Source organism: Taurulus bubalis, assembly GCF_910589615.1.
Source record: "Taurulus bubalis genome assembly, chromosome: 12".
NCBI lineage: Eukaryota > Metazoa > Chordata > Actinopteri > Perciformes > Cottidae > Taurulus > Taurulus bubalis.
In genome coordinates this window covers 19254438-19274670 of record NC_136600.1, presented here as the reverse complement: position 1 = coordinate 19274670, position 20233 = coordinate 19254438, and the positions used below count along the sequence as shown (strand labels likewise).

The window sequence follows — 20233 nt, the reverse complement described above, 5'->3', positions numbered from 1 at the left end:
GTGGTGTTCAATCTTCCCAGTTTGTCTCGACGCCGCTTTAGATTTCAGGCGGAAACTGACGGCGAACAGATCTCACGGTGACCACGGAAACGCGAGTACACTTCCGGGCATTGCTTGGCTTTGTGGGTAATGTAGTATTTGAAATCGCCAAACAGCTGTACCCGGGTGAAGGGCCAAACTCCAAGCATGGTGATGTATTTCTTTACAACACTAACGGGAGTTGTAGTGTTTTGTCACCCAGACGTCGGCGATGCAACGGGAGTAGTTAGTTAGAAGAAAGCTTTCCAAAGCTTTTCATCTGAGAGGAAAGGAAATCAAACGGTAAATATAACACCGACGAAGGAGAAGTGGAAAGGACAAGTTATTAGGATGCAAAAGCAATAACGTTATCCATAGTTCACCCACTGTCACACTTTTTTTCTCTGTGTTTTTTAGCTCGCGTATGAATAACTGATTTCTCTTGAGTTGGGGGGAGTTGCATCATTATGCTTCACTTTTTGTAATACTCTGTTCTATCTGTTCTCCACCATCCAGCAAGGCGTTTGAAGTTATTGAACACGAACTTACACACGCACAACACTTAACCTAGTCAGAAAACCTTTAGATACTTCGATGCTCATCTCTGCAAATAGTTTCCCTAAATCCAGAGACATGTATATGTGAAGCTGCTGCTTTATCAAACACAGACTCCACAACTCAGCAGTTACTTAAACTAATAGAAATAGTATCTCACCTCAGATGAGAAGACTGGTTAACCAGAATAATATGACACTCTGAGGCATCATCTCTCGGCCTGTATTCAGTACAGGAGCAGTGATATGCTGGCTCTTATTTGTGGGAACAGGTGGGCTGGTCTCAGTATGTGAGTGATCCTCTTCTCTTCCCCTGCAGGAGCCGAGATCAGGGCAGGTAGGGGACCTGGACGTGCATCCACACCCACAAAGGATGCTCTGAGCTGAGAAACATCTGCTGAAGTGTCCCCCTCAACGCAGCTATGGTGAGAATCCAACATACATACAGCAGCTAACCATATTTAATTAAGGTTTATAAATCTCGTAAGAGTTTTATTTTCTGTAGTTATTGTGTATCTGTTTGTTACTTTGGTCTCTCTCCTGTACTACCGGTTTATAATTCTCTCTAGAGTAAAACCATTGAGACTATGTGGAACAGACCTCATTTTGAGTGCTGGAACAGCCTAATTGTTAAGGAGATTAAGGTGGAATGTTGAATTGAATCCCAGCATTAATATTTTATGGGCTAAAGCTGTCCATAGGGGGTTCACAGTGTGTGAGCAGCTCACAGATGGAGTCAGAGGAAGATTTCTCTCTTTCTTCCTGTCTAAATATCAGGGGGGGGGGACAATTTTTTTTTTTTCATTTTTTTCTTAAATTGTTATGCTGGAAAGAAAATAAGTACAAAATAAGACTTAATATCCCCCAAAAAATCATCTGTCAGTATTGTTACATATATCACAATATCTCCTGACGTATGAAGAAAACACTTGTTGAGCTGTTTACGCTGTGTTTGTTGCGTAAACTATATGTTAATGTTAATTCATACTGAAACAATATAGCCCAGCTCTATATGTTACGACTAGACTTTAAGTTTACTGATTATTTTATGAGCAGAAAAGACAAATTGGTGTAAAGTTTCTAATTCAATCAAAGTTTAAATCATTTATTATTCCAACTAAAAGTTGCAGAATCTGATGATGGATGTGATTTATGAGTGTGATCTTTCCTAGAGGTTTCTAAAAGGTAAAAAGTTCAGACATTAAGTTCAAACCAGGTTTTCAGAAATAGAGGTGTTTGACAATTATTGATGTTTCTGGAACGGCAACACTATTTTTCTTTATGGCATGTTACATCAAGTGATGTCCTGATAATATAATGGACAATGCATCAAAGGGATTGTTTAGTAAATTCCAACTATACAAAATAATGACAGATGCCTTTTACAATTTACCAGAGCCTAATAGAAGGTCTTCAGATGGATTGTATCGTCTAATAGTCAAAAAACACAAAGGTTTTCAATTCACAGATATATGAAACAAAGAAAAAGAAGATAATCTTTACATTTGAGAAAAATAATAAAGAAGCCTGGCGCTTCATTTATGAAATAAAATGGTTTTTTTTTCTCTGTAGATTGACAAATTGAGGGACAGCGTAATAATGTCTACTCATAGTGCTCCTGTAAAATCCGGCCTGTCGTTACTACTGACAAGAACATTTGAAATGTTGAATTTGTTACCAGTCCGTGTTTGTCTTGTACTCAGCTGCAGAGCAAATAAAGCTACATATGAGTAGTTATTTTGGTTTCTAACCCTACATGTGTATTTTGTGTCCGATCCCACTAAATGCTGCACACACCCATAATGCTCTCCCTGCACTTTGCTTTCATCAGACCATCCTCTTCCTATTCCGCCATCGCTTGCCTTTTCTGCTTTCTCCATTTTTTTCCATTTCGCATTGCTTTCATTGATTTTTCTGTTTGTTTTTCCAGCTGATTATGTCCCTGTACTCTGATTCGCCGGTGGGCAAATTGCTCTCTGCGCTTTAATTGGACATTTAATTAGATCACAGTTTTAGTCCAATTAGACTCAAAGGTGTTGGAAAAAGGATATGTAGGGGAGAAGAGGGGAAAAAGTCCCCAAGCTGGTCTCTGTCTCCCTTCCCCCTTCTCGTTCCCTCCTCTCCTCTTCTCACTCATTTTCTTCCTCTGTCTTTTTCTGTCTGTTTTGCCGCCCCCTTCCTCCTGAGGGCGGCTCATTAGTGATATAATGGGATGACGCAAAACACACAGCTCCCTATCTCTTAGAGTGTCTCAAGCAGGGCCTGGACCACACACACAAGGTGACAGAGACTGTCTCAGCACCCGATAGCAAAAGTTGCATGCTTGTTTTTCGGGTGTTTCTTTTGAAATGAAGTGGTAAGCAAAGGTGTTTTGAGACAGAGACTGGGTGTTATTAGTGTCTCTGATTAATCTGCAAGCACCGCCTGACAGTCTGCCAGTCACAGCAGCATCAACCAGACACACACACACACACACACACACACACACACACACACACACACACACACACACACACACACACACACACACATTAACGACATGCTGGGCAGAACCCTATCGACTCAGTGGAGTGCTCCGGAATGATATCACTACACCTAATGAGACTAAGATAAGCCTCATTACCAGCAGTGCTCATTTACATGCCAGTCGAATGCAGAGCCATTTTGCATCCGTTTTAGCTCCCTTATGGCTCCGCCCTCTTCCCTTTTGTTATCATAGTTCTCACACAGAGCACTGACTCCGAGCATAAACAACACAGTGCCCCAGTGGCCCAAAACACATGGGCAAATGTAAACACACACCCAGCTGGATGTGGATATGCACACACTTGCGCTCAGATGAAGGGCCTCAGAGGACACAAGTCAATCTCTGTGTCCCTTGAGCAGTCACACACATCACCTTTCTCTCTGACTCCCTCCTATTCTCCACCTGCAGGAGAAAGACAGAGAACCGGGTTCTACTGTGTCCCGTACTCTACACACTCACACACCCTACACCTCATATATGCACCAGTAATGGGTGTGTTCCCTCTCTATATGTGTGCATGTATAGATGTGTGTGTGTGTGTGTGTGTGTGTGTGTGTGTGTGTGTGAGTGAGAACGACAGGCAGCAGGCAGGGGTGTTTTAGCCACAGGCGTCACTACCTGACCCCCGTGGCTGTGAGATTGACAGCTGTGGTCCCGCCTAATTGCATTACTCTCCCAGGTGATTGGCTCACACCCTGGGGGCTCATTTGTCAGGATGCATTGTGGTAATGATGTAAATTAGCAGATCTATGTGTCACTCAGCCTTCACGCCCCCTGCTGATTGGCTCTGCGGTGCCCAAGGGCCCGGCCCCCAGCTGAGGGAGCCAGCTCATTGGTCCTTGGGGAACCAGGAAGTCCCCTAGAAATAGGACTTTACAGATTGGGCATCCCTGTGGGCTGATATTATCCTTCCTCCCACCTCTTTACCTGTCAGTCAAAACCCAGGGACTGGTCCCCGCAGCCTTTATCTCCTATCTAAGACCTTGATACACACACACACACACACACACACACACACACACACACACACACACACACATAGCCATATTGGTAGTTTTGGAACACCCATAATAGCCCAATGTAAGAGCCTAAACACACTCGGTTATAACTGTATAAACGAAAGATTCGTGGCTGTGTGTGTGTGTGTGTGTGTGTGTGTGTGTGTAATAAAGGCCACAGGCTCAGGCTCAGTTCCCCACTGCTTTCTCAGCATGCCTTAGCTATGTCCTCTATCAAAAGCAGACACCTTCATAGTGAAAGACAGCCAGAGAAACAAACACACTGAACAAAAACATACACACTTTGACTCTAATTTCTTTTAGCCTGTTTGTCTCAATTGTGTGTGTGTGTGTGTGAGAGAGTGTAAGGAGGCAGCAGTGTGTATTACAGCACTCCTGTAGTGTTTCTGAAAGGATTCGTGGGAGTTTCTGGATTCTTTGTTAAACTCACTGCAGTTATGAGTCTGAATATGAATAAAGACTAAATAATGTCAGCATCAGCATGAATCAATACTTATACAGATGCACAATCACTTGGTCTGGACCTCAGCCTGTGATCAATAGTTGACTCTGAGTTATTGTCTTCATATTAACAAGTGGAGTGCTCCCCAAGGAACACATATGAATGGCTAAATGAGACCACTCCAAACCTCTCAACAGGAACTCGCGTTGTTTTTACACCCTCTTTTGTTTGATTTCAGTGCATCGCAAAAGCCTTTTTCGCCAAATTTGGATGCACTGTAGGTGTTTCCAAAACACTCAGGTCCTCATGAAACTCTAATTGCCCGCTCTTGGCTTTATGAATGTCCCTCACATAGATTAAAATATTGACTTGTGTCCCTCATGTCAGGGTTTCTGCATCTAAGATTATTCATAAATCAATTCAGATTTTTATTGTGGCACCTGGGGCTTTCATATTGACTTCAGAAATGCAGAAAAAGATCAAAATAAGTCAACAAAAGCAAGGGAAAAGTTTGGAATGATCCATCAAGATTGAAAAGATGTACAGCGAATATCTGTCATTTGTGTCAAATGATGTTAAAATCAGAATCATGATATTACTCTTTCTGAACTGTGGCCATGTATCTCTGCTATTTCTGCATGTGTTAGATATTAGTATTAGCAGACTGTATGTGTGTGTGTGTACGTGCACACGCATTACTGACTGAGTAATCATTGTAAATTAGAGATGTTTGTGGTTGATTTTAGTAAAGCCCCTGTAAATACTCTCTCTCACGGAAAATAACTTCCCATGACGTGGCACATGTGCCAAACTTACACACACACCGACGCTCACACACACCTTTATGTGCCGCACCTACCACCCTCCTTTACGCGCACATAGACCTACTTTGCAGTAAATGTAGAAAATTAACTAACCTGTATTAAGTCTCCGCCACTACTTGACAGAGCGTGAGAAAGCAGCGAGCATGATGGGTAATTGCCATGCTGCACGCAGTGTCTACAGGAGCACACTTTATGAGGTGACGGCGAGGGAAGGGAGAGGGGGATGAGAAGGATGGATAGATGACACCGGCATCTTTCCTCACAGCTTCAGATCTTCAGTTTCTTTTAACAAGAACAAAGTTTGACTGTGGCAGAAGTAATCAGCCTGCCTATATCCATATTTCCTATTAGTTGTACTGAATAAAACTGATAGTAGAGATGCAGATCTATTTGTGTGGCCGATAATGAAAATGTCTTGTAGAAATCTCAAATTGTGGCATGAGTTTGTGCCTCCAGCGTTTATGTGTTTAGGGGCAATAATTGATTTCTGTGTTGTGCCCCGCAGGGCTTGTCCCACATCTCTAAACTCACACACACACACACACACATCCACGCATGCACACACACACAGCAAGGCATTCTGCAGTATTAATGAGACATGAATAAGACATGAAGAGAGACCCCCCTCTTACACGCTCACACAGGGTCTCCCCCTCCCCAGCTGCTTCCTGTCTGCAGATTACCCAGCTTTCACTGGGCTCTGGTTAAGTGGGGCCAGGAAGAGATTTAGCCCCCTCAGCAGGAGCAGACGCACATATATACACTCACAAGCACACACATACAAGCGTGTGCACGCACAAACCCCCTACTGTAAGAAAGCATCGGAAAGTATCCGTTTTATTGTGTGGTTGACTGCAATGTTTGAGGTTGATAAATTCAAGTTATCTACTGAAATATATGTGAACTAAGAGGCAAAATTTTAAATGGTGTTTGTGTATGTGAGTGTGTATAATAATAAACAAATCATAATTTCTTTAAAAAAAAAACTGTGTGGGGACTGATTTAGAAATTAGTATGACCCATTTAAACATGGCTTTTTATGGCATTATGCATGAACGGCTTTAGTGCACTTATGTCCAGTTGTGAGGTGTATTTGGAGCTAAATGAATGGTAAGGAAGCGGTCTAGACCCCGCGTAATATCAGTGTATTAAACAGCTGATTGTCTGTCGCAGCAGGTTGTGACCTTCTATATGTTTGTGTTGCAGGCCTCAGCGACGTCGATCCCAGGACCTGCGTCTCTGGGCTCGCAGGTTCATGCTGCAGCTGTGAATGGAGATCGGAGCGCTCTCCTCAAACTCATCACAGGTAGGCAATCAGTTTGCATCACATAGGTCGAGCTCACAGAGCCGTCAAGACACACAGGGATCAACTCACATCAATTAGTTGGACGTTTTTTCTTTATTGATTTCTATTAGGAACATTTCTGTGCTTTTCCGTCATCTGTAGAAAGGTCAGAGTGCAGGGACAGCTGCAGCAGCGGGTAGGAGTAGAAATTACAGCAGAGCAGGTGGTACGGTCAGCATGGAAACTGGAACCGTAGTCGATCAGCTGAAAGGATGGTCCACCATTCTGCGAAAGTGCTGACATTATCTGGACATTCGCCCATGTGGATATTTAACCTTGAATATGCAGAAAACTGAGTCTTGCTCAGGCTTAGACTAGAAATGTCGAGCCAAAAATGTATGAACAGCAATTCTCTTGCTCTGGTCCTCCAGGTTATCAGTGTTACAGTATTTCATTATGGCTTCCAGCTGCTCCAAATAAATTAAGAAATGTGGAAGTGGAATTTCTATTAAACACAAGCAGTAAAAGACTGCATTTTAAGTACAAGGAGTCACCTTTTATAAATAGTTGTATAATGTATTCCATCACGAGCCACAAAATTGTAAATTCAACGCATAATAACACAAATATTGATCCTCTGTGCTGTGCTGTGTGTGCTGTGTGTGCTGTGTGTGCTGTGTGTGTGCTGTGTGTGTGTGTGTGTGTGTGTGTGTGTGTGTGTGTGTGTGTGTGTGTGTGTGTGTAGCAGAGCCGTCGCTGCGGGACCGTGAGGACCAGTTTGGCCGGACCCCTTTGATGTACTGCGTGCTGGCTGACCGGCTGGATTGTGCAGAGATTCTGCTGAAGGCCGCAGCCTCGGTCAACAAGACCGACCACAGCCAGCGCAGCGCTCTGCATCTCGCCGCGCAGAAGGTTTTGGCATCCACAAATACACACACGGACATACACCGGAGCACGCACAAAGGTTGCACTGGAACACATGTCGGCCCTTTTTGTGGCATACAGTTGACAAAGTTAATTCACAATAATTGGTAAGTGGGTGGATATATAAGGATGCAATGAATATGAAGACTAAGTGTGATCTCATAAAGGTTTAATGGCAAAGAGAGAAATTGAGACCATAAACTCCAGTGGGAAGCCAGTGCCCCCTAGTGGCTGTAGTTATGGCTTTAGGGCTTATTGGGTTGAATATCAACTAATTTTAAATCCTGCCACACTAACCCTGTTGCAATGGGTTTCACTCACACATAGTCTTATACATATAGAATCCTTCTGCAGGGAGAAGGTCCGGTTCACTGCATTTCGCCCAGCAAAACATATGCAAGAGGAGATTAATGTATTTGTCACTTCCATCTAAGTCTCGACCGAGGAATAGCCAGAAGAGACATTAATAATGAGACGTGGTGGTCTGTTGTCTCTTCAGGGAGGTAGCTGGGGAACAGTGGGATGTGGTTCTAATAATATCTCCTTACAACTCATTTATCGGTGGCTTCTTTTATGGGAATGCACTGATACAGGATCATCATATCATTGAAGGAAGGGGGGGATTAATAGGTTATTGGGGTATGTCCCATAGCTGGTGTGTGTGTGTGTGTGTGTGTGTGTGTGTGTGTGTGTGTGTGTGTGTGTGCGTGTGTGTGTGTGTGTGTGTGTGTGTGTGTGTGTGTGTGTGTGTGTGTGTGTGTGTGTGTGTGTGTGTGTGTGTGGATGCTAGTGATGGGAAGCCCTGTCTCTTTGACATCTGATCAATACATGGCTGAGACAGGGAGAGAGGCCAAGGATTACCGATCTAATTGGACTGAGAATAGGGAGGACGGCAACACACACACACACAAACACACACACTCTCTCACAGTCTAGATGCATGCTCACACACAAGATAGATCCGTCAGACTGTGGCGTTGTGGTCACAGGATGGCAAATATACTAAACACACTCGCCCGCGTTCACGGTCATGCCCGTGTGGACACGCGCATCCTGCTGTCCAGCGACAGCTGTTGCACAATACATCATCCGGCGGCCCGGTGGTGAGAGACCAAAAGTGAGGATGATGATTTGGAGGGGAAGACAGGCCGAGAGCCGGTGTTTACTGTTTAACAGCTCATCACAGAGGCAGGAGGAGGGAAGATGGATGACCTGCGGATTGAACCAGACACAGCTAAAAGTGTGTGTGTGTGTGTGTGTGTGTGTGTGTGTGTGTGTGTGTGTGTGTGTGTGTGTGTGTGTGTGTCTCATTGCTGCTCATTCACAAATAATATTGAGACGGATTGGTGACTTCTGCGCAAATGTTGCTTGTGTGTCGCAGGGGAATGTGCGTTTTCTGAAGCTGCTGCTGTCCAGGCGTGCTAACTGGCTGCAGAAAGATTTAGAAGAGATGACCCCGCTCCACCTGGCCACCCGACACCCATCCCCAAAAGCCCTCGCCCTGCTGCTCAAACACATTGGACCTGGAGAGGTTGACACACAAGACAAGAACAAGGTACTACAGTACAGATACACACTAACAAGTTTGTCCGTAGTTTGTCCTCCCTCAGAAACCAGCCAGTCTGGGTAGCAATCAGTTATCTCTCTGCAGGTTATTAGTCAGACTGAGAATAGTTTGTTTGAAGCTTCAGGAATTTGAGGTCATACACACATAAACACTGAAAGGCACACTCACACAGCAGTGAACGATTTAACAATCTATGGCTTTGTCCTGTATTCAGCTGATAAGACGACAAACACACAAACAGTCTCCTTTGTCTGTTGGGGCTGGTGTGTGTCTGACATCAGTAGTTAGTTTTGGAATAATCCAATATGCATCATCGTGTCAGATGACAGTGGTTTCAGCAAATCTCAGAATAGCTCAGTAGCCGTCATGGCCGCACTATCTGAGTTGCAATCTCAGCTGACTGCTGGATCTTCAATAAGAGCTTTGTGTAGCACGCGATGCCCTCATATTTCTTGTCAAAGTGGAGTAATTTTTTTAAACTTAAATGAAAACCTCAAACCTGGTGTTACAACGGCCCCCTCTGTTTTGAACTCCATCATCTGTGGCTCTTCCTTTTCATCGCTCTCTCTTTCTCTGTGCAGCAAACTGCTCTCCATTGGTCGGCGTTTTATAACCGGCCTGAACACGTTCGCCTTCTGATCAAGCACGATTCCAACATCGGGATCCCAGACAGCGAGGGCAAGATCCCTCTGCACTGGGCAGCGCACAGTCAGGAGGCCAGCGCGACACAAACTGTCCGCTGTATACTGGTACACACTATTGTGCATACACACACACACACACACACTCTAGTGAATCTGCCATTATCATCCTCAATCCTCACCTGTCAATCTGCATGTCTTTTACTTTTTTTGTGTGTGTGTGTGTGTGTGGGTGTGTGTGTGTGTGTGTGTGTGTGTGTGTGTGTGTGTGTGTGTGTGTGTGTCTGTGTGTGTCTGTGTGTGTGTGCCTTCCTGTGAGAAGGAAGCAGCTCCCACTGAATCCCTGTTGAACTGGCAGGACTATGAGGGCCGGACGCCCCTTCACTTTGCCGTTGCCGACGGTAACGAGGCAGTGGTGGAGGTGCTGACATCTTACGAGGGCTGTAATGTGACCGCTTATGATAACCTATTCAGAACACCGCTGCACTGGGCAGCTCTGCTCGGTGAGTGAACACACAATCCTGCGTGTGACCTGCTGCAGCCTGAACGACAGCTACACACTGATATGAAGGATTTCAAATTGTTCCCAATACAAAATTCTAATTAGAAAAAGTTTACACTGGTCTACACTGCGTCTCAAACTAAAAACACATCTTTTTCGACTACACCTTGAATAAGGAAGGTAGCGCCGTAGTAGCACTTAGATGGTACTTACAAATAGCACTTTGTAGTTTAACTTTATTGAAATTGTACTTTTCTTGATTCTTGTTGTTCTGAGTTTGTACTCATGGTGGAATTGCACTTATTGTAAGTTGCTTTGGATAAAAGCGTCAGCTAAATTAAATGTAATGGTCAACTGAGTCGAAGCCAAAATGGACTAGTCTTTTTATCCACATGATAAGATAATGTTTTTTTTTTATTTTAGCCACAATAGCAGTGTGTCTCTCGGGATGGCGATGCTCATCTGTTCTTTTGGACTGCCACCAATTGCTTTGAGATTTTCATTCATGGTTCTAGAGGATGAATCATACTAACTTTGATAATCCCCTGATGTTTCTTCTTGTGCCAGGTGACATTCTCAGCTGTACTTTGTGCTCATTAACAAACATTAACATGCTAACACAAAAGGCGGGGCAATATGGAGCGAATCAGATATCACAATATGTTGACCAAATACCTCGATATCGAGGATAATCATTGGTGATTTCAGCAAGAACAGTCTGGTTAGATCAGAAAATTAGGGTTCACTTTACTGCAATGCAGCCTTTAAAAGCACTTACGCCATACCACAAAATCCAAAATATAAGACGATATCTAGTCTCATATAACACTATAATTAATTTCAATATATTGCCTGGCCCTACTTACATGCTAAGGTAAGACGGTAAACATTGTAAACATTATACCTGCTTAACATTAGCTTTGGTTAGACATTGTGTAAATATTGACAGTTGACTTGTGTGTGGAGTTATTTGTTTTTCTGTTCACAGTTTGTAAAGTAAACTGAAAAAACAAGTTAAATGAGAAAGAAAAGGGTGCCTTTGTTGGAGAGTATAGTTGAGCAGTTGTTCCAGCTCCTTGCTGTAAACATGTGTTTTTTTTAGGCCATGCCAGAATTGTCCACCTACTGTTGGAGAGAAACACATCGGGCACTATTCCCTCAGACAGTCAAGGAGCCACTCCTCTGCACTACGGTGCTCAGAGCAACAACGCTGTGAGTTGTATACACTTACACACACAGCTGGAAACCTGCTGAGTCAGCATCACACACACGTTTATCCAAAATACAACATTGCTGATAGTGAAATAAAGCTGTCTCCTCCTGTAAATTCAGTATCCTTCTAATGTCAAATAAACTAAACTACACAACAACATTATCTTTTTCGTGTGTGTCTGCAGGAGACAGTGGGTGTGTTTCTGTCCCACCCGTCTGTGAAGGATGAACCCGATCTGGAGGGGAGGACGGCCTTCATGTGGGCCGCTGGGAAGGGCAGTGATGATGTCATCCGCACCATGCTGGCCTTCACCCCTCACATTGACATCAACATGGCCGACAAGTATGGAGGCACCGGTGAGCACCTGAGAAACAAGCGACTGAGGCTCCTCTAAACTGCTTTGACCAACATCCCCCACTCTTCTCACAGTGATGATTCTCACAGGTGATGATTCCACAGGGGATTCCACCTAAATTGCTAGAGAGACCACCAGACTGACGGAGAGAGGGAAGTGATACTATCAGCAAAATTAGCGTGAGCCCGCTCAATAGACTGCCACCACTGTCCTCTGACACACACACACATACGCACACACACACACACACACACACACACACACACACACTGTGCACTCACCAATGCAGACACACACGACTTACTGCCATGCTCTGACCCCTGGGGATGTTTGGACGTATAATCTCCATGGCGATAGCCCCTCTGCTCAGCCAGGCGGTCATTGTTTATGCATGCATAACATGCAACGGTTGAGTCATCCTAATGAGACGTTGTGCAGGGCAGTGGAGCTGACTGGTGCCCAGATCACTTACATGCACTTGACTCTAGTCTGTTCTATCTGGGGACTGGAGGGAAAAGGAGGGTAGCCACCAGCCTAAGTGTATTGCTCGTCATTACATTTCTTTGACTGTGTAGTCCGCCATTGTCCAGGCTTTACCCACAGCCCAGAGTAGAGCTGCAGTCAAGGGGAATGCATGAACAAAGAAGAGGCAGACAAGGGAGGAGCAGTTGTCCTGAGGGTGTTTACTGTCCAGTTAGATTCAAGACCTCTTATCTCAGGATGTTTTTCTTTATGTTTCTGTGTGTCTGGGCGTTCACACAGCTCTCCATGCGGCCTCTCTGTCAGGCCATGTGAGCACAGTGAAGCTGCTGTTGGAGAGGGGAGCGATGGTCGATTCTCTGGATGTGATGAAACACACGCCGCTGTTTCGGGCTTGCGAGATGGGACACAGAGATGTCATACTCACACTAATCAAAGGTTGGTGTAATTGGTGCAAGCATCCCAATTATCTCTTTTTCTGTACCACTGTTACATGATAATTCATCTTTAACTTACTATTTAAGAGACACAAGTGTCGCTCACCACGAGTCTTTATGTGTGTCACCTCGACTGGATTGTAAATGCAATGGATAAAGGTTCTGCACGTGCGGACCTGGTGGACGTGGATGGTCACACTGCTCTGCATTGGGCTGCTCTGGGAGGGAACGCTGAGGTCTGTCAAATACTGATGGAGAATGGGATCAGTCCCAATGTACAGGTATGAATGCACAAGCTCAAAACCTGATCAAAGTATCCTCATTTAGTGCAGAAGAAGATCTCCACTTTAGCAGACGCTTACATAATACAACCACAGCCTGTTAGAGCAAACCTGACAGGTCATTTTAAATCAGTTTAGTCAGAAATGATATATTCTCTTTACACTTTTTTCTTTTCTTGTAATAGACCCTATGGAGGGGCTTTTTTTATCCACTAAACAAGGATTGTAGATTTGTCTCCTATTAAATGCGACAAAAAACTGTTGGACGGCTGAAGCGGCATGTCTAGTATGAATCAAAAAACAAATGAGGATGAATGTGGAAATTATATCTTTCTCCGCACTGCTCTTAAAGCATCAAATCCGGATCAACCTCATACATCCTGATGTAGTCTTTTAATATACCTGCATCTGACTGTTAGTGATCTGACCTCGTTGACAGGACCAGGCGGGACGGACTCCTCTGCAGTGCGCTGCTTATGGTGGCTACATCACCTGCATGGCTGTTCTCATGGAGACCAATGCTGATCCAAACATACAGGACAAGGAGGTAAAAAGATACTCTTACATGTGAGCTTTTGAACGTGACTATATTTTAAAGTGGTTCTCTTGTTATGGGTGCACAGGGACGGACTGCTCTCCACTGGTCTTGTAACAATGGCTACCTGGATGCTGTGAAACTGCTGCTGGGCTACAATGCCTTTCCTAATCACATGGAGCACACCGAAGAGAGGTGAGGACCCAGCCAGTCCAGAGGAAGGAGCTGGAGGTGAGGAGAGGGGTGGGGAGTAGAAGTGGGGAAACGTATGAGTGACACTGGTGTATGTTTTGCGCAGGTACACCCCTCTGGACTATGCTCTGCTGGGCGGGCACAGTGAGGTGACTCAGTTCATGCTGGAGCACGGAGCTCTGTCCATAGCAGCGATCCAGGACATCGCTGCTGCCTCCATCCAGGCTGTCTACAAGGGCTACACCGTCCGCAAGGCCTTCAAGGAGAGAAAGCAGCTCCTCATGAGGCACGAGCAGCTTCGCAAGGATGCAGCGAAGTGAGAGATGTGCACAGACATACTGTTTCCACACTTCCTTATTGGTATTTGGAGACATGCAGGACCACACATGCACTGAAGCCTTAGCAGTTAGTTTCCATTTCTTCATAATTATTGTTGTACGACTCTCATAAACATCCCTCTCTTTGTCACACAACACCTTTTGCATTGGACATTTGCATGCATAGTGTTCATCCCTCACTATCTGTCTCTTTCTTCTTCTTATCGCTCAGGTAGGAACAGTCACACTCTGTCCATATCAATCGTTCTTTCTGTCATCCCTGCACACACATATGTCTTCCCGCTGTCTCTTTCTCTTCTGGCTTATTTTGTCATTTGCTCACCATTCTCACCTTTATTCTGTTTTACGCAATACTTCTGAGAGGCAAGTTTTTTTTAAGAGGGCAAAATATCTTCAACTTTTCTCGTTATTTCAAGTTTTATTGAGTTGTATGTAATTTATGAGAGGTTCTTTTTATAAAGTACTCAAAATGTATTGCCTTCTTATCAGATTTTTTTAGGATTGTTAACCAAGCTGGGACCAAACGTTTTGATTGCTCCTAAAGGGAAAATGTTGCTTCAATAAACTGATAATTTTACTCTACATGTATATACCTATATACACTATAATAGTGATGCTCAAATATATTTTTTGTATTTTTACAATTTGACTGTGTCCATTTTGAGTGGACACAAATGTCCATACATTCAAAGGAAATTCTCCATGCTTCCTGCCTGGACTGGGGCTGTTCCTGTGGTGCGTTTCAGACAAAACTGTTAGCCACGCTTATATATCCAACCGCTTTCTTTTGTGTTTAGGAAACGAGAGGAAGAACAGCGGAGGAGAAAAGCTGTGCAGCAAGTCTCTGTGGCCAGTTTAGAGAAACGGAGGGCTCCTGTGGTGAGAACAGAGCAGGAAAAGCTCTCCTTAGTGAACATTATAGAGGACTTGTCCTTGAATGACTCAGTGGTGGAAACAAAGAAATCCTCCAAAGCTGAACGCGCTAAAAGCAAAGAGGAGAGACTCAAAGGTACAAATGTGCAGAAATTCTTAAAAATTGCTACGATGGAACTTGTACTTTGAATTGATGTAGAGTAGGTTGACAGTTATGGTATTGGTATTAGAGGCTGAAGTAAACTTTTGACTGAGAAATTGTATTCGTTTATCATCCTTCGTTCAGAGTGTATTGCTCATTTACACGAGGTGTCACGTTTATTATATAAAATGAAATATACATAAATATATACTTTCTCCCACCAGCCCACAAGAGCAGATCCTCCAGAAGAAGTAAAGCAGCTGAAACACATGAGGTTCCTGATGCTTTGGACCGCCGCTGTCATGTGACCGGTGACACTGCTGTGCCCGCTGCTCTCCAGACCACCAGGCTGAAGGAACTTCTCTCTCCTGCCAGCTGCAGCCAGCCACCCAGCCTCAAACCTGGACTCACCTCCATGCCCAAAGTCAGAGAGCGTCCTTCCTCAAACACATGCATTGCTTCCACATGTGTTGCAGTGACAGACAACACTGACACCACTTCCAGAGAATGTATCCCTCTAAAGAAGAGAGACTCTCACATGACTGTGCAGACTGCCCCCAGCAAGACTGATGCTGCCACCGCTCCACAAAAGCACAGAAACCATAAGGAGCAGACTTCAGAAAAGGCCGCCGCCAAAGACGTAACTTGCACTCCCTCATTAAGAAGCAGTTCATCTTTAGACCACAAAAGCCCCTTAAGAAAGACTCAGTCTGCCACACATGCATCCACCTCGACACGCACGCACAGGGAACACAACAAAGAGCAGCGCAGGAGGAGGAATGAGGCTGCACGCATTATCCAGCGAGCTTGGCGAAGGTGAGTTTACGTGTGTTTGTACCTCGAGGGGTGTTCAGTAGCTGAAGCCTCTCTGGCTGTGGGAGACAAGCCATGCCATGTGGTGCCCACATGTGCCCTCTCCCACATACATGCCAACCCGTTCTCATCTCTATAACCCCCCTCCAATTGTTGGTCTGGATGCCATCAACATCAACACTTGAGCAGTTAGTGGGAGAGCGTGGGAGATGGGTGAGACGAGGAGGCATGGGACAGACGAGCTATAATCTAGAGCTTTCATACTGGTTTAACAAGAGGCTAAAAGTTCAGCCGTGCTGCTCTAATCGCTACCAGCAGCCGCTTTTTGCTTTCCTCTTGCTCTTACACACTCTGTTTCTCTTAGAGGTTGCCAGTGCGCCACAGGAGGTCCTCTGTTTCCATTCAGCTTCACAATTATATTCTGTATGTGCTGCCTATTAACTGCCCTAAATAAATTGTGTTTACTTTGTTTATGCTTAGTGAGTCTTAGTGTTAGGACTTGCCAGCTTTTAAACCTTTGAACACAGTCTGAATTTTTTTTTATTGAACACTGTGGATGTTTTTTGCCCTTGCATGGATGTGTGTCTGAAGGTTCCACACACGCACAAGGAAAGAGGTACAGGCCCCCGAGAAGGTGGAGTCAAATTATTCAAACCACGCCCACAACAAGAAGAAGATGGAAATCCAAGGTCAATCCAACAAACTGTCAGCGAGTAAAAGCTCAGTGCTACAAAGTATCTATGGTGAGATCATTGCTTTTTGCCTTAAACACACAAAATGTGATGACACAGATTAAATGGGGCCATTCATATACTCTATATATGATATATGATATATATATATATATATATATATATATATATATATGATATATATATATATATATATATATATGATATATATATATATATATATATATATATATCATATATATATATATATATATATGATATATATATATATATATATATATATATATATCATATATATATATATATATATGATATATATATGATATATATATATATATATATATCTGTTGAGCAGAGCCATTACAGACCCTTAACAGTTCTTGAGAGTGGTGCTGCAGTTTGTATATCTGGTGGTGTAATTTATCAGAATGATGGCACACTGTTTGGAAATGGATGTCATTATTCTAACAGTGCGTCACTGTTTCCATGAGCTGTACAAATTTGCAGCTAACAATTTAACAAACGTAAACTTAGAGCTGTGACTCTGTCAGAGCCGACTGAAGCCGACATCAAAATAGGAAACATATTTCTTGGATTTGTCCGTCACATGAGTTTCAATTGAAGTGAATGGGAGGAGTGAATATGCCGTAATGGATAAGTCTGGTGATATTCTGTATTTTTATTATGAACAGCTTTTATCGAGGAAAAAACTCATAATGAATTCATCCTTTTTTTAAATAAAACTATGCGTTTGAGACCCATTTGGAAAGATGTATTATGTCCTTAGTGGGAACAAATGGTCTTTGAGCGCCACACAGACAACTGGGATTGTCAAAGCATAAAACGAGCTACAAGTTACCAAGAAAACATTATATTAAGATTTCTGATGAGATCAATTCAAACATGCAAGAGGATTCTTCAATTGTACTGCAGCAGAATAAAATAATTGTGGATAAAAGTTTACAAATCCAAGTTAATGTAAAAAAGATTGTTGAGCTACTTAGTGTCTTCAAATCAGGCATAAGTAGTTCCTTTAATAAACTGGAAGTTTTTTTGGTAACTTAGGTTTGTTTAGGACCACAAATGATAAAGAAAACACAATAATTAGGCTCCAATGAGGTTTGAACTCATGACCCCTGGTTTACAAGACCAGTGCTCTACCACTGAGCTATAGAGCCTATGCTGATACATCATGCTTCAGCTCCGTTCATAAAGACAAATACCTGGACAACTGTGGGCGTTGGTCTAACTTGATCGACCAGTTCCAGGAGTGTGCTGAGCTTTGTTATGCAGCACCGGCTGAATGCAGTAACTGCTCACATGATGGAACTGCAAGTCTAAATGATGATATCCAAACATTTTGGCTAAATGAGGGCATTGGAAAGCGTTTGGAGATGGACTAATGACTGTGGCCTCAGGTCTTTTCATGGGAGTTATAATAGTTTATAAAGTTATTATGAATATCTCCAGCCTTATCCTCACATGATACACCAACTGTGAATCACTTGCTGCACTGCTCTCGAGGCTGAAACGTCCAAGCATGCCGTATGTCAGTGATGTCGAAGCCTGTATTGGTTAGGTTGTGAGCAGCATTCTCTTAAGTTGCAACCTACAGAGAGCAGTGCAGCAACAGCACTTTTCTAACCCACATGTGCGAATGGTGCAATGAAAATACTCCCACATTGGAAACAGAAGAAGCTGGAAATCAGGATGGTTGTCAATACCAGTGTGAAACACGCTGCCAGTGACAAATTCTGTGAACAGGAACCCATGTAAATGTCTGGGCGATGCTTCAATCTACATACCAGGACAGTATCAGCCTGGTGTCCTGTGTGGAACCTCTGGTAGGGTTTCGTCCCGCAGACAGGCCTGACCTTCATCACACATCACCAGGTGATGATGGGGGAATGGGCAGGAACCTTGCTGCGCCAAAACATATCCAGCGTCACCGCTCACAGACAGACAGATAGAGCCCCCTGACGTGGTTTTCCCCTCCCCTTTCTCACCTCACCTCCCTCTCTCTCCCCTTTTCGCTCTCTGACAGTCCTGGCACTGTGAAAAGTTCAGAGCTGTCAGGGGGAATGTCAGACGACTGTGTAGAGACATCAGCTGAACGCACACACAAAGCCAGCCAGCCAGCCCCAAACACACACACACACACATACACACGCACACGCACACACACACACACCTTTTTTTTATGTTCATTTGTTTTACTGGGAAGTCAGGCATTTGACATAACTCTAGACTGGGTCACACTGCCCTGTTAATCATCATTTCTTAATTGCCTGTTCATTATTTGATCTCTGATGTAGATAACACAACTACATGTGTCACAGATTTGCTGTGTGCCAGCTTGATTTGTTGATTATTAAAGAAATGCTTTACATCTGCACAGTAGTGAAAACATTGCATGTTAAGAGGAGGGACTATAGGTTGAAAAATATCACCATGAAACTAAAGACGACTACTTGTTGTGGTACATGTTTAAATAAACGGATGAGGCATTATCTTATTAAATAGGGGCTAGTTTGCACACTTCTAGAACATACATCTTAACATTGAATAAAGCCAAGTTAACTTTATTTTTTTTATTATTATTACACGTTTTCTGTAACGTTATGGTTAAATATGTAAATGAGGCATAATCTAAAGCTAGCTTTTGGTGAATTTAGGCAAGATCTACAAACACAAATAGAAGTAGTAAATTCAACAACTAAATGTGTATTCTGGATGTTTTCTTTACACTGGTCTGAAAGAAAACAGTATGGAACAAAATAGCACAACATTTCATTATTTATCAGAACATGAACATGTGTTTTTCCCTGTAGTAGACATCCCCTTAAAAACACAATAAAATTTAGTTTTTTTCCACCAAGGTCTTCCAACACTAGACAATTACCTCTTCCCTGTGTTTGTCTTTGATATGCAGTGCCATTAAAACACTGTATTGAAGCTTTTAAAGGTGATTATTTGTGACTACTAGTTATTTAGAAACATAAAATAGGCCCTAATGAGAATTGAACTCATGACCCCTGGTTTACAAGACCAGTGCTCTAACCACTAGAGCCATACCTATGAATCTGAGCATTAAAACCAGATCACGATCTTGAAGACCGCATCTTGAACAACCTTGGGTGTGGTACTTCGTTAGATCAACAAGTTAAAAAGGTGTGTGCTGAGCTTTGTTATACAGCACCAGGTGCTTGAATGCATAAACTGCTCACATGATGAAACAATATACTAATCTAAAATGAAGATTTGCAAACATTTTCCTGAACTGTCCTCAAGGCAACTCTATGGCCAGACGGGGGCGTTCTCTTCGGGACTCTCAGTCTCAGCTGCTGCTGGAGATGTCTTTACGCACACAGAGCCAGTGTAAGTCAACGCACATCCACAAACACGCAGTCTTAATAAAGTCAAAGTCTCTGAAGTAATTTTGTGTGCTTATTTTACAGTGAGCAGTATTGACTGTGTGCACCTGACTGATGCTGTAAATCAAGCCAAGCAGTACTCTTACCACCTGAGACCACATAGTGCTGGACAGGGGACCAGAGGCCGGGGAAAAAACTGAAGCAA

General features: G+C 43.4%; 1 protein-coding gene across 1 annotated transcript; it reads left to right on the top strand.

Annotated features, from left to right (window-relative positions):
• Positions 1-186: 186 nt before the first annotated feature.
• On the top strand, positions 187-20228 carry invs (inversin; the record flags this gene model as incomplete). The annotated part of the gene is given in 22 exon segments (XM_079227312.1): positions 187-194; positions 436-440; positions 892-956; positions 960-981; positions 984-997; positions 6591-6690; positions 7415-7581; positions 8975-9148; positions 9742-9909; positions 10124-10304; positions 11406-11515; positions 11701-11872; positions 12634-12789; positions 12948-13069; positions 13509-13616; positions 13693-13799; positions 13903-14112; positions 14932-15143; positions 15374-15965; positions 16554-16705; positions 19946-20032; positions 20113-20228. Coding segments are annotated over 22 exon segments (3048 nt in total).
• Positions 20229-20233: the final 5 nt, after the last annotated feature.